This window comes from Macrobrachium nipponense, chromosome 24 (assembly GCF_015104395.2).
Source record: "Macrobrachium nipponense isolate FS-2020 chromosome 24, ASM1510439v2, whole genome shotgun sequence".
Taxonomy (NCBI): domain Eukaryota; kingdom Metazoa; phylum Arthropoda; class Malacostraca; order Decapoda; family Palaemonidae; genus Macrobrachium; species Macrobrachium nipponense.
The window spans coordinates 7,765,878-7,789,637 of record NC_061091.1 but is presented as its reverse complement, the minus strand read 5'-3'; the positions used below and the strand labels follow the sequence as shown (position 1 = coordinate 7,789,637).

At 37.5% G+C, this 23,760-nt stretch overlaps 2 protein-coding genes across 15 annotated transcripts in view; one reads left to right on the top strand and one right to left on the bottom strand.

The window, feature by feature from the left end:
* The window catches only part of LOC135205409 (uncharacterized), a 155,540-nt gene that overhangs the window by 4,807 nt on the left and 126,973 nt on the right, over nucleotides 1-23,760 (bottom strand). For 3 of the 11 annotated variants that reach the window (XM_064235941.1, XM_064235938.1, XM_064235945.1), the window contains 6 exons: nucleotides 7,948-8,230; nucleotides 7,175-7,306; nucleotides 6,042-6,148; nucleotides 5,441-5,619; nucleotides 3,878-4,040; nucleotides 184-1,091 (listed from right to left, as the gene is read on the bottom strand). In XM_064235941.1, the coding sequence (XP_064092011.1) occupies nucleotides 184-1,091; nucleotides 3,878-4,040; nucleotides 5,441-5,619; nucleotides 6,042-6,148; nucleotides 7,175-7,306; nucleotides 7,948-7,963 (1,505 nt within the window). In that variant the 5' untranslated portion in view covers nucleotides 7,964-8,230. Of the gene's footprint in view, nucleotides 1-183; nucleotides 1,092-3,877; nucleotides 4,041-5,440; nucleotides 5,620-6,041; nucleotides 6,149-7,174; nucleotides 7,307-7,947; nucleotides 8,231-11,971; nucleotides 12,222-14,828; nucleotides 15,223-15,522; nucleotides 15,627-23,760 lie in introns of those variants that run through there. The other 8 variants (XM_064235937.1, XM_064235936.1, XM_064235939.1 and 5 more) reach the window with 8 other exon arrangements.
* The window catches only part of LOC135205411 (adenylate kinase isoenzyme 5-like), a 95,488-nt gene continuing 90,251 nt past the window's right edge, over nucleotides 18,524-23,760 (top strand). For all 4 annotated transcript variants that reach the window (XM_064235949.1, XM_064235951.1, XM_064235950.1 and 1 more), the window contains exon 1: nucleotides 18,524-19,274. In XM_064235949.1, coding sequence (XP_064092019.1) covers nucleotides 19,217-19,274 — 58 coding nt within the window. In that variant the 5' untranslated portion in view covers nucleotides 18,524-19,216. The remainder of the gene's footprint in view (nucleotides 19,275-23,760) is intronic.

Here is a 23,760-nt window from a genome sequence, read left to right as displayed (position 1 = left end):
AGCTATAAGATCTTATATAACAAAGTATTTGAGACAGCAGACTTCCTCATCAGTTAAATTCCTGTCTCGCCTAAAATCTAATCACTTGTTACCAGTCATGAAGCCCATCTGCTTAATAGACTCAGATAAACAAACTGAACCAAAAAAGCTACCGATTGATACATGTATATTTATTTTTCTTACCTATTCTCCAGATCTACATAATTTTGGTAGAGAATATCATGAAGTGTTGCGTGGAGATCGAAGGTCGACGTCAGCCTTTTTGTATTCGTTATCAAATTCTTTGCAGCTTTAGGATACTTATCTCCGAACCATCTTGGGAATACTAAATGAGCAAAAGGTAGTCTTTCTTCCAGCATCCCTGCATACGTCATTCGGAAATCGCCAGACCTCATCCCATGGTCACTGATGAAGAAGAGTACTGTGTTGTTTAAATAGCCTCCTTTGTGGAGTTTCTGCAAGTATTCCAAGGTCGGCCGATCAGCTCTGACGGCTCCTTGCAAGGAATCGTGCGTGACGGCTGATGTCCAGAAGTAGCCGAAGTAAGGGACGTCTCTCAGTTCTTCGGCTAAGGCCAAAGAATAATTGTGGATGAGGATATTGCTGGGCCTTGTTCCTTGACACAAAGAAGCAACTGCTCTTTTTCCTGCTCTGTGTCCCGTGAGCCTGTCAGATGCAACGAAGTAAGGCCTATTATAGTAATCGGTTGGTTCTTCAACAAATCCCGGCAGCTTATGGTGAAAGGAGCCCACGTTTGGCGAGTCTTCTCCGTATGCCGTGACGTAGCCTTCATTCGAAAAGTTTCTCCAAATCAGTGGACAAATGTCGAGTCTTGCGAGAGGGTTGCTTTCGTCCTGGCAGTCGTGGCTCTCGACTTCCCGAAGTGATAAACCCATTAATAACGCCACGATGTTTGGATACGTGTTATCGTCTACTTTGTTTATACCTTGCAGATCTACGGACTGTAGCTCATTGGTGAGGTAGTTGAAAGTTAAGGGCATGTGGCGAAGCAAACTCCCACGAGATACGGAATCTGTTCCTACGATGATGACGCTCAGCCTCTCAGGTGTTCCCAGCTCGACGACTGATTTCTTGGAAGATAAAATTGGGTCCGGTTAAAAATATTCAGTTGTGGAAATCAGGTGGAAATAAAGCTCTTATAGCAATGAGTGTGACTTGCTTCGTGGCACTTATAGGTGCTAACATAAATTATATACAGCTAATATAACAAGTCTGTCTACAGATACAGCTACATTTGAGAATAAGGAAATGTTTTTATTAATAACTGCATGGGAGACAGCACTCAAATTCTAAAGATTAAGATTAAACCTGTTGTCCTTAGATACCTTACATTGAAATCAGAATAATTCAGTTTCTTCACAAATCTTTAAAATGTTCAGTAACTCAACAACTAGAGAGAACATCTAGATTGAAATGCGATTCTCTCAGATAAACTGGAAATCTGACTTTTAAAATAGAGGCCAATGATACAATGGTACACGAAATCCATGTTTCTGTCTGCCCGAACATTTTACGTAGTTCAGGTATGGCTGAAGGAAGAGAAGTGAAGATTTTGATAAATAAGAAAGAAACTGGCAAAGTTTGATAGGAGAGGATACTACTGCCGCAAAACAACGAAATCCACTGATCAGCGACTGATAAAGAACAAATTTGGGAAGTGGTTTGGTGGACGTTACGAAGTCCCCCTGGTTACGAATAAAGATAATATCCTAAGTCAGTGCATCAGCGTCCGAGAGAGAAAGGAGAGGAGAGAGAGGGGAGAGAGAGAGACGATTGAACAGAACAGATGGATATCATGAAGAGAAGATGAGAAGGAGAAGAGAGAGAGAGAGAGGGACATTTATCAATAGCCTACCCACTTTGCATCTGCCCTGTTTGGAGTACTCAAACATTCTTCTACACTTTCCCGATGGCATTTGAAAGGTCAATTATTACTGAAGAACATCTTATTCCTCTCGCGTTTTCTCTCCCTATCATTTGCTCATTGTCTTAGTTTGTTCTCATTTCCTTGGGAGAAATTGTGTTTGGTGGCCCGGCGGGATACCAATACTGTTCTTCCAGATCTTCCTTTTGCCTTGATTTCTGTAATAATTCTGGGTGGGAAAGTGGGAGAATGAAGGGAGGAGCAGGGAATAAGAAACAGGGAAGAGCACGAAGGGCAAAAGTGAATTACAGGGAAAAGAAAGAAGAGAGAAAGAGGAGAGTCAAAGATGTCCCTTTAATTCTGGTAATTCTGCGTTTCTTTTTCCTCTCATAGTTTTTGCTCTCTCTGTTCTTTCTTTTTCCACGTGTTCCTCTTTTAAACCCTGTGTACTTTGCCTGCTTCATGTTCTCTGCTTCCTCTTCATTTAACCACTTTGCTGTCATAAATAATCGTTTGAGGGTTGAATTGAATATAAAATTTAGGCCAAAGGCCAAGCATTGGGACCTATGAGGTCGTTCAGCGCTGAGATGGCACTTGACAGTAAAAGGTTTGAAAGGTTAAAAGGAAGAAATGAAATGGGAAAAATATTCCTTTAATTATTAGTGATTTATTTAGGAATTGATTCATCATCCTCCTCTAATATCTTTACACTACTGTTGTAAGAGTGATTGGAAATGTAAAATGTTTTCGTTTTTGTTGTGGACGTCGAGTGCGTAGCAGTGTGGCCAGTCCCTTGTTTTGTTTTCTTTCACTTAGAGTGTGGGAGCGCTTTCCTGAATCTTTCGTCTGCATTTTGGGTAACACTAGCAAACATGGAAGGATCACGAATGCTCGAAGGTGTGAGAAGGACGTCAACCGGTCCACCCTTCATTTTGGCTATTTTACCAGATTATTAATACAAATTATTATCTATCCCTTCCGAGGGATCTAGTCCAGGAGTTCTGAAGACTAGGTAAATTAACCAAGTCCAGGAGACTAGGCCTGGGAGAAATTTGGCATGATGTAAGGAGTAATAAAGAAACGAACTGAGTACCAGGGATTTTCTTCAATACCATCGTACCTTACCCCTAAAAATGGAAATCAGCACTTCAATTGCCTCCCAGTGGGAAGACATCACTTGGCCTCATCAGTAATAAGACCCATACCCACAAGGAATATCATGTAATAGCAGGTAGGACAGGCCTACCCTAATTCCCAGGCAGCGTAAACGTCAGTAGTCTTCATACCCACCGTGTCAACTATGACACAGTACCATTCTCCGACCCCTGTCTCCAGGCAAGAAGACAGACAACAGTGCATATGTATAGTAGTAGTATTATTATTCTCGTATCTTAATGTCTTGGTGGGGGAAAAATACTCCCGTGACAGAAAACGTCGCAGTTGCACTATGAATCAAGTGTTAGGAGAGTGTGGAAAGTAAAATGAAGGAAGAGTAGGGGCCGAAGGCATGCTGCAAAGAACCTTAAGTAATGCCTACAGTGTACCGCACGAGGTCTACTGACGGAACTACCCTCCTACGGGGATAAATAATCGTTTAGTTTTCACTGAAAACTCTCCACAACACATAAACAATCCACCTATCTTTCCTGTCATCCTAATAGCTTCCAGCTGGGATTTCTACTGAGTTTTCGTAGTACCTATCCTACACACAGAGCCACTCCTTTCACTTTCAATGGAAGAAACTAGGAATAACAGACACTCCCATTTCTTTAGGCAGATGACCTAAGCCCAAGAGTATTCAAAATGAAGACAAGAAGAGACAGTTCCACCACAGGATAAATGAACTTAGACTTTACCAATGTAAGGTGCTGACAAAATCAGGGTTATGGGTGCCTAGGCATTAGTCTCCCCATGACAAGTTCAGTGAAAAGCTTCGCGCGTCTTCCTGCCAGTCAATTTCAGAGCCACTACTCGCGTCTTCATCTAACCTACCTTGAACTTTTCTCGCTTGTCTTTCGCTCTTGAGGGCTGTATGAAGAAATGGACACTCCTGTATATGCGAAGTGACGAAAGACGAAAATCGTAACACGTCACTAAAACGCTGTCATAATTCATCTGCGTTTCCCTCTTCTCTATCCGTCGTCTCCGCATTAATCTGTTATGATGCAAAAATATGAAAGGAACGTAAGAGAGTAAGAGTTATTTTGTTTTCTTATTGTATGAAGGTGTCTAATAGATACATATGACCTTTGACAAGTTTTATGAGACGATAAATTTTAAATGAAGGAAGGAATTTCTAAATCTTTTTCTCCTACAGCACTGATGCTTTTTATTTTAGCCGTCTAAGGTCATAAAAAATCGATCAATGTTTGGCCTAAGGGTTGGTATTATCCCAAAGGAGATGAAGAGGGTGAATCCACAGTCAGGCGTGCACTGATTCGAGGTGTGATTCCACGCAATTTCCATTGCATTTTTCCTAGTTTGCATGTAAAATATATACATACTAACTCCAAGAACTGTAAGTAAAATCACATTCTCTGAGAATGATAAAATGCACTGATAAAAGACTTCATTTACAGCTTATCATTTATTACTAAAGTTGATCTGTCTAAATTGTCATGTGGCTTTTGAAGTTCTTTCAGTGCCTGTTCTGCTCAAGATGAAGGTAATAACATTTTAGCTAAATGAAAGAGATAAATGGAGTTGATAATACCTATTGCATCATGGGCCCTCTGCCCATCGTGAGTCTTCTTTCTCGAGAAAATCTTTTCCACCTGACTCCTCAAGAACCAGAACACTTGACTCCATCCAGCAAAGATCGTGACTACAGTGCTGATGATGCTTCCTCCTTGGGTGGCTAAGGAAGGCTTCATGCTTGTTTGTTTGACTTGACTTGTTAACATCTGAATCCACAAGTCTTCACCCTTGGTTGTAAATCTCACCTCACTGGCTCTTTTTTATTCCTCTTTGGAATGCACGTTATATAATCCACCATTTTAGGGAGGAAGTATTGCAGCTTGATTTTCGATGACCTGCTCAGATACTTCGGTGAAATGAATTTATGTTCGGATAATATGCTTGCAATTTTTTTTCTAATATCCAGAATACCACAGCATGAGCCCTTATATCATCATCAGCTGTTCCATTTAAAACCAAAACTGAGCTACCTTTAAAACTTTGGTCAATACACGGACTCCTGTATTACCCAAACGAGTCTCTTATCAGACAAGAATGAAAACAGCCCTTAACTATCAAACAGTAGTCAGCATTTCTGAAGAATCTAAATCCAATCACTCACACGAATCTGGAATCAATTAACCCAATAGTCAACATTTATGAAGAATCTAAATACTATCACTCACACGAATTAGGAATCAATGAACCCAATAGAATAATCAACATTTCTGAAGAATCTGAATGGTATCACTCATACGAATCTGGAATCAATTAACCCGATAGTAAACATTTCTGAAGAATCTGAATGATAATTACTCACACAAACTGGAATCAGTCAACTTAGTAAACATTTCTGAGGAACAGAATACCATTACTCACAAGAATCTGGAATCCCTTAACCCGTCGTGGTGGCCTGGAGACTGATTCACTCTGAGGATGCCCTGATAAGAGCAATTCAGATATTTGGCTGACGATCCATACAAGTGAACGCGCTCTTCGAAAAAGATCAGTTTCAACCCCGATTCTTCCGTCAGCGGCGGGAGTTTGGAACACACCAGCTGCGTTCGTAGGGAAAGATTTCGGGACCTATATAAACTCACTCATTGCGATCTCTTGAGAGAATTTGTATTGAACGGAAAAGTTCAGAAAGCTGCAAGAAAACTTCGCCATTGTTACGTTAAGTGACTACTGGGAATGTTCTTGCACTGAAGTCTACAGAATTCACATGATCACTATTCTAATTCCCCGGCACTGGAAACAAAATATGGCTTCTTTTCATTTGAAAAGAGACTCTTTCTTACAGTGTGCAATAGATTGTATATTACAGCCAGAGAGAAAGAGAGAGAGAGAGAGAGAGAGAGAGAATTCTTACCAAATCACAAGCTAGAAGAGAAACGGAAGAGAGAGAGAGAGAGAGAGAGAATTCTTACAAATCATCAGTAGAGAAACGGAATCCGTACCAACGAAAGAATGGTCTCACCGGGTCAACGTTTTTGTAGGTAAATCTGTGGATGTCCGGATGTGAAGGACCGAAGTCCAGAATGTTGCAAACTTCCGTCTGGACCAGGTAGTGGGACGAATTATCCACTGCGAAAGAGGTTAGCAAAATGTTTATTGGGTTTGATACCGTTGACGGTTTTACGCGGAAAATGTAAATGGAAATATTTACAGACCATCTTTTTCATATTTTCAGGTAGTATTATGTGTGTGTGTGTGTGTGTGTGTGTGTTTGTGTGGTGTGTAGGAACGGTACACACACACACACACACACGCACGCGCACACACACACACACACACACACTATATATATATATATTATATATTTATATATATATATATATATATATTTATAAAGCGAGAGAGAGAGAGAGAGAGAGAGAGAGAGAGAGAGAGAGAGAGAGAGAGAGAGAGAGAGAGAATATCCAATGATCACGTTTTCGCATGCATCGGTACATATATTTATAATAACGACAACGGCCTACATTATAATTTCTAGATTTTCTCACAGTTTTTCAATACCCATGCGACCACAAAGCCTTGAATTCCAATGAGGAACAAACGAAGAAGCCCTAACCCTTTTAACCCTTATGGCGGGATTCGAAACCCCAGGTGACATAAGCCACTCTGGATTCATGATTCAGAGTGGCTGATGTTACCCTCACCTCACCATTATCTATATCGTGACTGGGTACGAATTCAGCCTCTGGACTAAAAGTTTCTCCATTTGTTCTTCATCTGGGTTCAAGGCCCTGTAGTGACATATTTATTTAAATGCGTGAGAAAATCGAGATGTTGATGGAAATACAAACACATATACATACCTACATATGAATAATTATCACATCACCGTGATTCATATAGATCATTCGAGCTACAAATGTCCTTTAATATCTAATTCGCTCTACCTCGGAATTGATATATTTTCATATATGTACCGAAGGGGAATTTTTAGTTGATAATAATTTCGTCCCCTCATGGGATCGAACCACCGTCCAGTGGACGGGAACGAAATCAGGACGGCCTAGTGACGTTATCGAGTAGGCCAACATAATGTGTGTGTGTGTATTGCTGAGTTAGTGCTTATATGAAATGATACCTCTCACTTCTTCTTACCTCTAATACATTCATCACCGCAGGCATCATAGAAAATTCTCTTCTTCCAAAATACAAACTGGATATAGTTCATGAAAGTAACTGTAATCAAGCCGGTTATGAGGCACATGAGCAGGAAGCCGTTGAGGATTTCTGAAATAAGACGTTTGTTATCAGTTCTGATAATATACTGTTAATGGCTAATAAAATCAAAGCCCCACTATGTCGTATCTCTGTTATTAACTTTCAAACTCGAATATTTTTTATGTACTTTTACGACGAACTTGTCTCCGTACTATGACAAGAAATTGGCACAATTAATATCAAACTTTGACGTAAATTTAAAGCTTAAACAATGGGTAAGATTTAAAGCTTAAACAATGGGTAAAATTTAAAGCTTAAACAATGGGTAAAATTTAAAGCTTAAACAATGGGTAAAAGGTGTGATAAACTTTGCCAATTCTAATAATTATATTACTGCCCAAGGAAAATTTTTAAAAGATGACACACTAAAAATATGACAACGCAATATTTAATATTTGAGGAGATAGAATGAAGATAATAATGTTAAAGTTATATTATGCTAAATAAACAAAATTTCATAATGCTCAGAACGAAATGTAGAAAAAAAAAATGAGAATGAGGACCGTTACTTCAAAAGGGCTTGGCCAGCTACTTAAATGCCACTTAAGACATGAATATTATTGGTGGCTTTTAATTTTAATGCACAGGTCATAGTCAGTTTCAAATGGTTAAAACAAGAGGGAAGATTTCACACAGGGAATAGCGTTTACCTGTTCTTAAACGCATGGTGTCCACTGATTAATTAGTTTACTGGATCCAGCAGGTAAGCGACGAAATCTTGCGCGCCACTCAACCACTCCCGCCAATGTTAGGTTTCCACTTCGGGACAAGTCAGCGGTCACAAAATCCCGTCTACGCCTTAGATACCTTGATATTCCGATGCACAATTCAATCTAAACCGTCAGATTCCTTCTATGGAATGTGATTAGCTTGACTGGTTGCAAATTTCCGATTAGTCTGGACGGCATCCTGTTTTCTATCGGAAGGGATGACCTGTAGTGAAACGAAACAATTGTACAATACGTTTGGTCAACATTCCTTCAGACATGACAGTCATTTGATTAAACCATATTTCCTCAGAGGCTCTGGAAGAGCTGTGAATAGGGAGGAAATGTAATACTGATTTATAAACACTACATAAATAATATGTATTCTTAAAATTATAAATGAAGAGTGATGAACCAATGAAATGAAATAATAGTGTTGACGAAAACATGTATTACCAGAGGCAATGTAACTTTTAATGCAACCTTTAAATTCACTTTTGTATGTACACCATATCACAGTGCATGAATTCATACTGATCTTCCCCATCAAACCTTCTGTTGTCTCTTATTTCCTCAACCAAAATCCTATCATAAACCTTCCGCAAATACTTATTAATAACATGTACTGTAAGTCTCGCTCTTTTCTGTAACTGTGGAGTCCAGGAACCCGGTTATCTAAGGGAACCTGCAGAAGCCTGTACCTCTTACCCATTTCAAGTGGGGTTTTTCTGTTAGTTTTGAATGTCAGACATTTGATATTATCTTTCCGGTAACTTTCTTGCATGTGTTGAAAAGATTGTGAATGATATTATTACTTAACAAATTACACATAAAAACCAAAGGACAAAAAAGCTGTACGTATATTCTAAGTTGAAAAACCAAAGGAGATGGATTCTGTTACTGACAAAAGCAGTCTCCCTAGACGTCCAAGTTTGTTTATTCATGGTTATAAACCACATATGCAAGTCAGATTATAAATGAGAATAAATATCCAATATAGTAAAGGAATGAAAACACGAATAGGCCCATTTGTGTCGATTCATGATTATGCATCATATATGTAATTCAGTTTTAAATATTCATATATGTAATTCAGTTTTAATATTCATATATGTAATTCAGTTTTAATATGAGAACAAAATAATATTCAGCATAATAGTGGAACAAAATAAAATAATAGCAAGTGATGTATGTTTATTCATTGTTGACATCACATGCTAACAATGAATTACACCCACTCATTCACTGGACGTCTTTCATAGGCCTCCATTTTTTGTTGTTGTTATCAGCAAGCCAATCATTAACAGAGTGAAGATATACCTGCACAGGTGCAAGTATACATTCTACTTGGTTTGTTTGTATGGTGTTTTTACGTTGCATGGAACCAGTGGTTATTCAGCAACGGGACCAGCGGCTTTTACGTGACTTCCGAACCACGTCGAGAGTGAACTTCTATCACCAGAAATACACATCTCTCACTCCTCAATGGAATGGCCGAGAATCGAACCCGCGACAACCGAGGTGGGATGCTAATACCATACCAACCACGCCGCTGAGGCGCTTCATCTTGGATTGGATAGAATGTCTGTGTCATAACCTCCCCTCAGTCACATAGGTTTTACACATCGTCACTCTGAGCAGGGAGGTTGGAGATGAGTGGAGTTTTCGCGGAAGACTCAATACATACGAGTAAAAGACCTGATCAGTGGAATTTCACAGAAGACCTTTGCGTCCCACGTCGTCAGATGACAATGTTAGTTAGTGGTAGTAAAATGACGTTACATACCATATTCCAACATTCAGAATTCAGGCACTTAGGATAAACGGAAGCGAGAGTGATGGAGAAATGAGTGACATTTTGGATGGCGCTAGAATTAAAGTGACGTTATTCACTTAGGAATCTAGGATGACATGTTTCGAATGATGGTGAGTAAGAGAAGGGACGAGTTACCTGGAAGATGTGATAGTGTGATGCACACACTGGATGATATACAGGGGGTTATTAGCCTAATTCTCTTTCATGGAGGAATGTGTAGATGTCGATTTGAGGAGTGAAAAGAGACGCCAGGATGAGAAACAAAGATACGGGTTATCACTCGAGAAAAATGGATGCTGATCAGGTTAGTGTCTCAGAGTGGGAATAATTCAGATATAGGAAAAGGAGACCGATAAGCTTAGGCCAGATAAGACTGAAGAGGTGTTTAGCGGAAGGGCCTCAGTGTCCAGGACGTGCGAATTAAAGCAAAAAAATAGTGAGTTTCATAGAGCTGGAACTTAGGGTCACTAGGATGATGATAGTCTCTGGTGTAGATATGTGATTGCTGATCTTGTTGAAATTTTTTTTTTTTTTCTCGGGCGTTCAGCTTGCTTTAGTAATTCTAAGATGAATGTGGAAGGGAAATTTTATTATATATATATATATATATATATATATATATATATATAATATATATATATATATATATATATATATATATTCTTAAAAAATCACAGTAGATGCACGTGACTTCATAAATAAGCGAATACCACGGGAAATGATAGTCAGGAAAATTAAAAGGGATAATCCAGGATTATCGGATATCACACGGTCACAAACTTAAACAGATTCTGTCCCTAACCGAAATTACAAAGTATCTTTACAGTCCAAAACATGTAAAAACTGAATATATTAATTTTGTTGCTTATATTTATCTACAACACTTTTTTCATATGAAAGCATCAAGTTTAAATAAAACCAAGACTTAAATTTAGAATATTTCTATTATTTGACTTGATAAAACAAGATTCAATGATATTCCTTTTAACTGTGTCATTACATGGGACTAAGGCTCTTGCTTGACTCCAGTTAATAGGATGGGTCTAAATCTCTCAATATGTACAAATAATGCATTCGATATTTGCCCAGTTCTCACAGAATATTGATGTTGCTTAAGACGCTTAAGCAACATCAATATTCTGTGAGAACTGGGCAAATTTCGAATGCATTATTTGTACATATGAGAGACTTTAGACCATCCTATTAAAACCTGGAGTCAAGCAAGAGCCTTAGTCCCATGTAAAGACACAGTTTAAATGGAATATCATTGAATCTTGTTTTATCAAGTCAAAATAATAGAAATGTTCTAAATTTAAGTCTTGGTTTATTTAAACTTGATGCTTTCATAATCCAGAAAAAAGTTGTAGATAAATATAAGCAACAAAAATTAATATATTCAGTTTTTACATGTTTTGGACTGTAAAGATACTTTGTAATTTCGGTTAGGGACAGAATCTGTTTAAGTTTGCGACCGTGTGATATCCGATAATCCTGTATTATCCCTTTTAATTTTTACCCTTTTGATAATTAACCATCTGGTATTCCTGATCTTGTTGTACCTGAGGCTATCCTCTCCAATTGTACTTTAGTAGCTCCTTGACGATGTCTGAATAAAGACGAAAGCGCTTGGATTCCTGACTATCATTTCCCAGTGGTATTCGCTTATAAATATATTATACAATATCTATATATATATATATATAGATATATATATATATATATATATTCATATATATATATATATATATATATATATATATATATACCATATATATATATATATATATAATATATATATACGAATATATTTTACATAAAAATCTACTGGTCCACCTTTTTACCAGATACGTATGTAATTGTAATGGCAAAAATTACCCTCTGAATCTTTCCAAAAAGGGTGAAGAATTTGAGAAGTTAAGAGGGCATTGTAACTATATTACTATTACACACAAACTCATATAGTATATATATGCAATGTATACACACACACACACACACACACACACACACACACACACACACATATATAGTATATATATATAACTATATATATATATATATATATATAATATATTATATATATAATTATATATATATATATATATATATAAATATGTGACAAAAATTCATAACCATCTACGTGCTACAAACCTCCCAATGCTAGAGCGGTGGAAGTGGGTAGATCTCGATTCTAAGCACAAAAACCTGACTTCGACAAGCAAATGCACAGCAGAGTCGGTATCAACGTATGCCTCTCCTGATAGCTCATTGGTCAAAGGTCACTGTGCGTCGTAGTTCGCCAAACCAAACGGCAGTGTGAATCTCACTGGTGGCGGAGCACTTATCTATTTTACAATTCTACGTGGGTGTGAGTTATTCCCGAAGTATAGTAAACTGGGTACTAAATAAATTTTACTAATATTTACCAATGTAAAAAATTCACACATTAATACACACACAATATATATATATATATATATATAATATATATATATATATATATATATATATATATATATATATATACATTTATATATACATATATATATATATATATATATATATATATATATATATATATATATATTGGCAAAGGAAAACCATTGAAACCTTGCGGTAATGCAGACTACTATTAGCTTTCGTAAGGTTACTTTCCGTCCCCTCTTCAAATACAACTGGTTTGAGGAGGGAGATGTACAGTGGTGCTCAACTCTCATGCGACACGATTCTTTTTGTATCGTCCAGATCGTCAGACTCAATGTGACGTTTGCCAAGTTAGAAGTACCAAAGTAAGTCGTTTTAGTTGTTTTAAACTTTTTTTTCTAATGTCATGCATGTCGAAAAGTTTGCGAATTCCCAGCTAGCCCTATTTTCCTTATGGTTATATAAATATGATCCCCTTTATGCATTGCTATAATTCGTAATCTGTGCGATTTGAACAGATTTTTTTTTGTTTTTTGTTTTTTTTACGCTGCTTAGTTTATAGTGCGGTGTGTTAAAGTCACCGGTGCTATCAATGAAAGCGCACTTGATATGCTCCTCGGACTGGTCAACATAACTACATCTGCAGCATTATGACAGTAGACCTAATAAGCTCAAAAGTCGTAACAACATTTTCAAAGTAGGAATATGAATTAAAACAGGTTTTCTTTGAATATGGAAGTTTTCGGCTGTGTTTAAGCTGCCTGTATGTTGCAAAATGTTTTATAGGCCTAGAAAAAAAATCTAAGCCTTCTGAGATGTAATCTGTTACTAATGAATTTATTGCCGGGCAAAATTTTCTGTGTCGAAAATGATGAAATTGGTTGCAGGTCCACAATAATATCGCATGTGCGTATAAAGTCTTTAATGTATAAAGACTTTATACGCATGTGCGTATAAAGTCTTTAATGTATAATACATTAAAGACTTTATACGCACATGCGATATTATTGTGGACCTGCAACCAATGAATTTATTTGTAGATTACCCGTGTTTTGAGGAATACAGTAGGATTATGAATTACAACCAGTTTTCTTAGAGTGTTGAAGTTTTAGGATGTGTTTAAGCTGCCTGTATGTTGCAAAATGATTTATAGGCAAAGAAAAATAATCTAAGCCTTCTGAGATGTAATATGTTACTAATATTGTTATTTGTAGAGATTACCTGTTCTTTGATGAATAAAAGATAATGGTTTTGATTATATGGAGAAGATGGCTATTAATCGAAATATCATAAGTGTTAATATCAATGCGTGTGGAACACTTGTTTTTCAATTGGTTTAAAATATTATTATCTTAAAAGTTCTTCTGTTCGCTTTTGGTGTATAATTTATTCTTTCATAAGGTAACTTGAAGTGCAAGAATTTGCAGATAACCTCATTTGCTTTCTGGCTAGAAATTGTGAATAGAGAGATGTGTATGTTAAGTGTAAAGTGAGGAAATCTAACACCTAGGCCTAGGAACAATATCTTGGATTTGACAAAAGAATAATTGCACAGGCGAACATATGGTAGTATGCCACCATTTTTTAAATATTTGAGAAATATAAAAAATAATTATGCAAATACAAATATTCCTCTAACACATGTAAATTAAATGTTTTTAAGATAATTTTGTTGACGTTACTCAATGTAGACCTACTTCTGTTACACCAGGTGGTTCTTGTTGCACCGTCACTAATGATATGTCACACCAGAGTCAAATTCACACATTCTTCCCTAACATTTTGATATCGGTGGGCGCATTCTACTTTTGTATATACATATTTACATTTTTTTCATCGTCGAGGTGTAAAAACAATCAAATAGGACTATTTCAAATTCTATGCTTGCTTTGGAAGCATTTCTGATGTTGTGATTTTTTTTTATTTAACTTTTGAACTGAGGTTTGATGATGACTTCGATTTGGTCAAATGCTTCATCGAGGTGTGAACGAAAGTTCTGAAAATGTTTCGTAAGAGTTCTTTCTGAAATTTGGCTACACGTGACATTTTCTTACGGTTTTGAAATATATGTTAGATTTCACTCTTATGAAACATTTATGGCCTTATTATATGCAATAATCGCGTTTGCGCATCGAAATAATAGATAAATATGGAGCATGCTAGTTGCCAGTTAGTGAATTTTGAACGAAATCCTATGGAGTCATGTTGCATGAGATTTGAGCATCACTGTACATAAAAATCGTAAATGGTTTGTTGCCATTAACAGAATCTAACAAATGAACGTTATTTTACGGGATTTTACAAGTTCCTCCAAGATTATTAGTTTCCTCAATCACCTTTGCCATCATCCATCTCACACATTGCTGTAGAACCTTTCCTTTAGCGAGCCAAGCTATCAAGCGCACATTTTTTTCTTTTAATTGAAACACTTCGTCTCACTGCTGACATCTTCCCATTTTTCAAACTGACAGTAAAATGCCCTTCTCACGTCATCTGCAGTAATATCCACAACCTCACTCTTAATTTAATCTCACATTTAACATGTCCTCCAAATACTCATTCCACCGACACCGAACTGCATTACCTTCAGGCAGCCTCTCTCCAATGGCATCTCAAATCTGAATTGATACATTTTCTGGCATTTATATCTGCATGTACCTCCATGAAGAGCACCTTAGGCTCTTTGAAGTCACTGGTCATTCTTCTCTCCTATTTATTTTATTGTAAACCTTCTTTTTCCCTCTCATCTTGTAACATCCTTAACTGTCTTCTTGAATTCCTGTACACAATCTTCCCTTCTGTCCTGTAATTATTCCTCAGATAAAAACTGTTTTCCTTAAACTAATTTTCTCATCTCACCATCAGTTCAAAATACTGACTAGTCTTTACATAAAAACAAAATAATAACTTGCCTCATGATGTCAAAAAACAAACTAAGCACTATAATTTCAGCGTAGTATCTGCTATCATAGTTCCGAGGCAATCTGACTCACTATATTTTCTGAAATTAGTAAAACTCTTTTCATTTGAGAACAACGAAAGAAATGGAATTCCAGGTTCAAGATGAGGCGGAAAAGAAGTGCTACAGCATCCTGCAACAACATCACTATATTTCATATAGTATTTGTATATCTCAAATATTATTTGTAGTCTATCAAATCCTGTCGACCAGTTAGACTGAAGCACTAAGCTTACTGAAAATGAACAACATCCGGCAAAACACTTTCAAAAAACATCACAGTTCTAACAAGAAACACGAATTTAAAAAGCGACTTTACTCCATTGTAGATGTAGCCAGACCCACCGCCTATTCGGATAATGCCGACGAGAAGCCGTCTTATCATTCAGGTTTGCTATCGTCACAAGTTATTTCATCGACGACAGTTCTCGTAATCAGACATTCAGCGATAAGGTGAGGTGGTAGGTGATAAAATACTTTTTTCTCTTCATTATCTAAGACTGAATACCGCGCAGACTTAATTTCAATCGCTCGATTATGTCCTTATCATCACATCTCGAAATGTACCGATGTACGTCTATCTTCTATCCAACGAGGAACGTTGCCTGTGAAGATATAGGATCAATTGTTTGTTATGGAGCAGTAAAGTGTGAAAACGTTTGAAAGTAATGGTAAAATGCTCCATGAGTGATAAATACATGAACCAAGAAAAGTAAGTGCTAATACCGAAGAAGAGACAACTCACGCGGTATTGAGGATATACTAATTAGATGGTAAATGGTTGAGAGCGAATAAAAATCTCTTTGATGAAAGGAAAGAGTAGGGTAGGATAAACAGGTAGAAGAATCATAGATTAGGTACAAAAGTTCACCTAACATTTCCATAGGCGTTCAGTCTCTTTTATGAATTGTAAAAGCGTTGAATATGAAAAAGAATTATGAATGAAGTATGGAATGGTAATTGTTTGCTGGTGAATCTGTACCTTTTCAAGGATAGTGAAGAGAAACACAAAAAACACGAGAAATAAATTTAAGGTATTATTAAGAATGTTGCGAACAAATGTGGGAAAGAGTAAGGTTAGGACAGTCGATAGAAACTAGGGAAATATAGCAATGAATATTAATATGCCGGAAGAACAGAAGTGATCGATTCGTATAATTCATGAAAGTGAACAAAACGGAAGATGGTAGGAGGAGGGAAGGTGCGAGTCACATACTAATTTAGATGAGGCAAGGAAGATGGCCGAGTGGGTTTAAGTAAAAGATTAGGAAGCCAAACTAAGCTGTAATGAATTAAGGGATGAAAGACCCTAATACTTTTTTTATTTTTTACTAACGGAAGCGAAGTGTAAATGCCGAGTGCAAATGAAAGAAAATTCAATGGGGGCTGTTGAGACAAAATCATTAAGTAATTTACGTGGAATAGGAAGAGATGATGACTCCTTATCCGAATGAATTACCCAATATGGTTCCATACCCCCTTTGCTTAAGTCCACTTAAGTCCTATTTGTTGACAATTCAACTTAATATACTTAATGAAGTACATACTTTAGTTATGAATAGCTAAGAATGAAACATACACGAAAATAAAAAAAACATTTATAATTTTATATAGTTATCTATTTACAAAATGTCCCCATGTATATATTGACACATTAGATTCGAATCTATACAAATGTCCAGAGATCAAGTCCCATACCCCTAGTATGTGGTTCTCATAACCCCAAGGGGTATGGATGCCCATTGTTAAGAACCCCTGGTATAGAGCTAAGCGTAGGTGACAGAAATAGTCATTTGAGATGGTTCGGTCATGTGGAAGGAATAGAAGACAAAATACCGGTGTGAGGAGAATGTTATCCAGTATTGTTAGGGGGAAGAAGAGAGGAAGAACAAGAAAGGCCTTGATAGACATTGTGACCAAGTATGGTAAAGGTAGGACGTTAATATCCAGGAAGATTGAGTTCCAGGAACATAGAAGTGAATGAGCAGTGTGTATGATTAGTTTTCCATTAAGGCTCAATCTTCCACGAAGATTGATTTTGTGAAAGTTCTTGGCACAGGGGTTCATCCACGTTTCAGCAGCTAATGTATGGATGTGGCAGTGTATATATATATATATATATATATATATATATATATATATATATATATATATATATATATATATACACATATACGCGTGTGTATGTGAATTGAATTGAATATGGAATTTAGGCCAAAGGCAAGCACTGGGACCTATGAGGTCATTCAGCCCTGAAAGGGAAATTGACAGTAAAAGCCTTGAAAGGTGTAACAGGAGGAAAACCTCGCAGTTGCACTATGAGGAGAGGGTGGAAATTAAGATGGAAGGAAGAGAATATGAATGGAGGTACAGTAAAACGAACGAAAAGAGTTGCACCTAGGGACCGAGGGCACGCTGCAGAGAACCTAAAGTACTGCAAATGCGGTGCACTGACGGCATTACCCGCCTACGGGTGTGTGTGTATGCGCGCGCGCCTGCGAGTTGACATCTTTTGGGGAAAAAAAGTTGACAAAAGTTAACACGAGCGCTGAAGTTCATCACTTTTCGCGTGGCACTGAAACTAGCGTGGTATGTTTATTTTATCGATTTAATTGGCTACCTGAAAAAAAAAATCACCTTTTAAAAGTTTTTCCTGATTTGAGGCGTTAATCGATAATTAATCACGAACGCAAGAAACGTCTACTTTTATTATTATTAATATTAACTCTTTTGATGGTTATTAGTGATCATTACATTTCTATTCATATAGACGACTTTCTATTCACATTTCTATTCACATGGACGACTTTCTATTCACATTTCTATTCACATGGACGACTTTCCAGTGTAGCAAATAAAAAAGACAGAATGATTTCAGCTTTTAAAATTTAGATTCAATGTTTCATAATTATAGGGTGGCCGCAATGCATTTGTTTTGGAAGTTGATCACTCGTCTCTCTGAGGGAGAACGTTCGATTTAGACCTTGGTACGAACATCACACCGAATACCAACATACATCGCCCAGAATCGTCATCGCCTGTCAATAACAAGACAAATGACCTCCAAAAAAAGAGGGGGGGGGGGTGGGGGGGGGGGGAGTGGGAAATGAACGCCACTTATAAAACTTCTTACCAGCAATTTCCCATCCATTTTATCCGCCAGCAATGTTATTCGAATACGAAAGCCCTGCCAGAAGAACATCTTAACATTAACGTAACAATGTCCAGCAGGAGACTGCTTGGCAACGTAAGAACTCATAAATTAATACAAATATCGACTGGTTGGTCTAAGGCCACACAGGCAGGCATTCGGTGTCCAGACAGCGGTGAGTGAGGAAGTGCGAACATCGAGGAGCGACGTTCTGGTGCAACCGACGTCTCCCTTTCGCTCCGTTTTTGTTTGTGTCCTGGAAATGTTCAACCGAAATCCCCCAAACTTTCTCACGATATGGAAAATAGTGAGCATTGAATTATAATAAGCATTATTTTTGTATACAGAAGCGGGGATATATCTAATTCATCAGAGAATGCTCACCATTCAACCGCAGTCACAAGTTTGCGAATTTATTCTGCCGACTGACGGAAACGAGTGTGGGAAATAAACAGTTTTTTTTTATTCTGTACGAGGAATTCAGTTTATTCGCTCGTGAACGAGAGAAAATATATACATATATATATTACCCCGCAGCCGGAGAAGTGACTCATGTAACCGACCCAGACGAACAAATGAGCGAAAACCGGGACGCGATGGAGACCTCTTGGCAAATGGCTCTGCAAAGTGTTTGCCTGAAGAAAGTGTCCTTTGCACTCGGCCTTCTTTGGCTTCTTCCATGAAGCGCCGGACTGGGCAAAGGTAGCAGCAGCAGCAGCAGCAGCAGCCGCAGCTTTAGCAGTAGCAGTAGCAGTAGCAGCAGCAGCAGAAGCGTCGCCAGGTAACCCGCGTGCATGACCGCAAAACATGGGTTCCCTCAGCAAAGGAGCGCAAGATTTGTGAACGTTCGGCCTAATCTTTCATGCAAGTTTTCAACGACATTTCACGCGCCTTCAGGATGGGGATCTGTCTAGATACAGGTGAGGTTCCGCTTGACTCCGTCCGACCGGTTACACACACAAATAAGCCGAAAAGAATCTTCGACTAGCTTATGACTTTTATTTTCTTTACACGTGAATTCCTTTGCAAGAGTAATAAGAGTTAATTACAGTATCTCCGAGTAGGAAGACTTTATAATTACGCGGGGATTCAAATGATAGTGTGATCTGACAATGAAGGCAACCAGTAGTATGATAATGAAAGGAGTACATGTTTTTGTTATCGTAAAACTTCTATTACGAGGTATTCTGCTTCATAGTGGGACTATATATGATGTCAGCAGACTAATCATTGATTTAACTTATTCGTGATGAAGTCGTCCGCAAAATGACAACAGCTGTGTCTGCACTGGCTTCTACTTCTACACGCACTTACACGGGTGCACGTAAACTGGGTCATTTACATGAACATTCGTCCATAATGTACACATCTGCACACACAGTATTTATGAACGAATGTTCATAATGTCACTGAATACATGAACGCGTAGGTATCTGACATTGTAACGTGACAAGTTCATATAAGTGACATGACTAAATCATTTACTATGTGACACGAATCTCCTCGAAGCCTCGGGCGTTACATCGTACTTGGCTGCATTACTGCGACCAGAAACCTTTACGGGAATAATTGTCTTGGGAATCTTTACTCGCTTTCGATTTCCCACCTAGCCCTCTCTTTCTAAGAAGGGAGACATATCGCGCTTCCTTTGGGGATAAATTTAAACTTACCTTCCCTTCTCTTAGTCTTGACAAATAAAGGATTTTAAGTAAACTTCACCATTAGATTCCGCAAAAGTAAAATTTGCAACTGCATCTGCATCTGTCAACATTTTACTCAACTGACTTCCATCAACTTTCCGTAGTGATTTGTCAATCGATTCTTTCCGAAGGAAAAGTTAAAAGTCGTTTAGTACTTTTTTTTAAAGAGCAATTGGATGTAATGCTAGTTAATCAGTGGATTACGGAGTCCTTCCGTTCACTGGCTGGGTCATTTTCTTAGTCTAAAAGTTAAAAGGTTAGTCGTAAAGAGATAGTTTATCACTGACGCCTAGTCTGCCTTCTATGTATACGAACTAACGAACTCCTAAGAAGACTAGAGGAAGCCAATTATTACTATTATTTTTACTTATTCATTTTTTGTAGAATTGCCAAGATAAGTAATGATTATTAAAACTTATATTTTAAAACTGACCTATATTCTACACTCATCTGTTTCAGTTTAAGAAGCAAGTGACATATTACTTGACGGGATGCTTCTTAACAATAAGTCCGTATATTTTTTCTAATTACTTCTTTACAATAACTAACTCAGACTAGGGATTTTGCAAAATTACAATTTCAGAGTAGACATTACGCAGCGTAATCATATCGGTGCAAAAAAAAAAAAAAAAAAAAAAAAAAAAAAAAAAAAAAAAAAAAAAAAAAAAAAAAAACATAAATCTGTTCTTGAACGGGACTAAAACTCTAACCAGGTAAGCTTTCTCGTGCAAACACCGGAGGTTTTTGTACTTTTCACCTGCAATAAATGCGATACGAAAGCCGTGACTTGGGTGCCCAACACTTTGAAGACGACGGCACCAAGTGGGTTTCTGACCAGTTATGAGAGCAGCCCCACCATCTTCGAAATTGTAAAGCAGTCTTATAAGTAAGACTTACTTTAAAACTTTGGATAACTTGCACAAAGTACTCAAAGATAAAACATGGAGAACTCAGATAGATTAAGAAGTTGGCAAAACAAACTTTCACAGTAAACACAATGGTATACACACGTTATATATTTGCCTCTTAAAATAAACTATTATCGAATGAACTGATTTTGTTCGAGTATGAAGAACCAACTAGAAAATGTAATAGGAAACAAATTAATGTCAAAATTGTGCAAAAGATAAGTAAAATAACTTGCTTAAAAGAAGCACACAAGGAATTTCACACAACTCCCTGGCCGCACTTTTACAGGTAGGCTAACTACGCTATATCGAAAACTCCATGCGATATAGAATGCCTACTGTTAGTAAATTTAGTTCACTAAAGGTATTTTTTCAACAGGAATGAAAACATAGCAAAGTAGCACCAATAGTTCTTTTTCGACATCGTAAAAAGGAAAATATATGTATATTGAAAAGAGCAGTTCAGCTGCTTTCCTTCATAAAATAATATATTGTTTATTGTTTATTACATTCAGCATGCTCGGTTATACAGAAAAACCCAAGAAATAAATTTTCGTAGTTCATTGAATACTAAAAACGTGAAGGAAACCAAAAATCAAAGGAAACAGCTAAATGTCGTACCTCTCTCTCTCTCTCTCTCTCTCTCTCTCTCTGGTCAAAATCACATAAGTTGGGTCCAGTAGTTGTTTTTAATTTTCCTATATATAACAAACTGACCAAAATAGATCAAAAGCATAAGCTTCATAGCCGAGTTGCATCCTTTAAAAATATATTTCAAAGGAGGAGTGGCTCTGTAAAGAGAAAATGACTCCCCGAAAGGGTCAATCATCCGAAATCTTATGGTGGTCCAGTGCAAGTGAAGAGTGCCCAGGAAAATTGGTCATCGCTACATTTATTATTCCTTGGACAAGTTATGCAGTTTCTAAACATTACGGAAACATCACAGCAGCGGAATCTGGCGTCACTTCTGCTGGTGAGAGGTCTTGGATCGTAAGCATTTCAACTATTTCTTCCTAAGGAAATTAATGGAAAAATGGACACTTTGATGAGGGGAAAAAGGTTGTTATTTCGTCTGCCCTGAAGAAGGAATGACAAGGTTGTTATTTCGTCTGCCCTGAAGAGGGAATGACAAAGTAAGTAGGTAATAATAATCCCTTCAGACGAATTATTTAAGTTTATCCGACTCAATTGCCGAACATTGCAGACTTCGTAGAATTTGATTTTTTTCTCTTACATACGTAAGTGTAGGCGCCTCAGTAGCGTGATCGGTTTGGTCTTCACCTGCCACCTCGGTGGCCGCGAGTTCGATTCTCGGGCATTCCATTGAGGTGTGAGAGATGTGTATTTCTTGTGATAGAAGCTCACTCTTGACGTGGTTCGGAAGTCGTAAAGCCGTTGGTCCCGTTGCTGAATAACCACTGGTTCCTTGCAACGTAAAAACACCATACAAACAAACAAACATACGTAAGTGTCAATGTGTATCGGGAGGCAAGACTGATGATGAATTATGAAATATCATAAAATATTCCAACACTAAAATTATGGTTATAAAACGGAATGCGATTTGTCTGCTTCACGACGCTATTTTCTAGTGCTATTCTCTGGATTCAAAGATGTAATCCTTCTTTGACCATCCCCGATTCCTAATCCAACACCCAGCCCCCAGCCCCCTCTACTCACATTGCTAATTAATTTTGTAGCTGCACTCAACCAGCTTTGTGCTGGCACGCTCTTGCTCCTAGAGCAGCCCGTCATATAGCAAATCTTGCGTCGAAAATATTTACGTGCATTTCGCGGCATTTTCCTATTAACCAATCACATCACTCTAATGAAATCAACTCATGACGACATTGCACGTGACATTGCTTAACTGGTGTATTGATATTAAAGAATGACGTCACGCGACGCCTTCTGATTAATGACTGGAATTAATGGATGACGTCACTGTTGTTCGCTTGCAGTTAACGGTTGTCACAGGCAATCGATATGTCTCTCTTCCAACTAATTGCCCCTTTTACTAAACACTCGAAAATTTAACTCAGGTTATTTTACTCAAGGACATTTTAATGTAATTACCATCCAGACAGAGGAAGGAGGCCAGTAGAGTAACTATTTGAAATATAAAGTAAACTGAATTTGAAATGTATGACTAACGGAAACATAAACAGAGACAGAGAAGCCACAAGAATATCTATCTTGCATTATTTTTATAATGTATTCTTGGCTATATCCTCGTGCGAAGATGAACTTCATGGAATCTCATTTTCTCTTACCTGAAGACACATTAATGACCGCAGAAAAGATGAAAATGGTAACTGAAAGATTTGTGAAGTAACCTGATAAAAGACGAGTTAATTAAGAAAAAATAACCAAGCTAAAGGAGGATTATATCAATGGGCAGTGCGCTGTTTTCTTGTTCACATTTTTTTTTTATTATTTCCTACATATCCACTTTACAATTTTAAAATTCCCTTCTCAAAATCTAACGAACAAATAATGCTTAAAAATGATATTGACCCTTTAGTCATCAAAATGGATAAGAAATGGGCTGAGGTAAGGTACACGTACAGAAGAGACAGGTTACACACAGGTAGCATGAAATGACAAATCCAAAGCAATTAGACAAAGTGACGGTTTCCGCACAGATCGGTTCCTTAAAGCCTAGAGTGACGTCATTAATCTGCATCCAAAAGATGCCGAGCAATTCAACACATTTTTCTAATTCATTTTGTCGTTGCACGTTGGCACGGGCGCTTGGTATCAGACCAGCCCATAAGTTAGCAAATCTTGCATCGAAA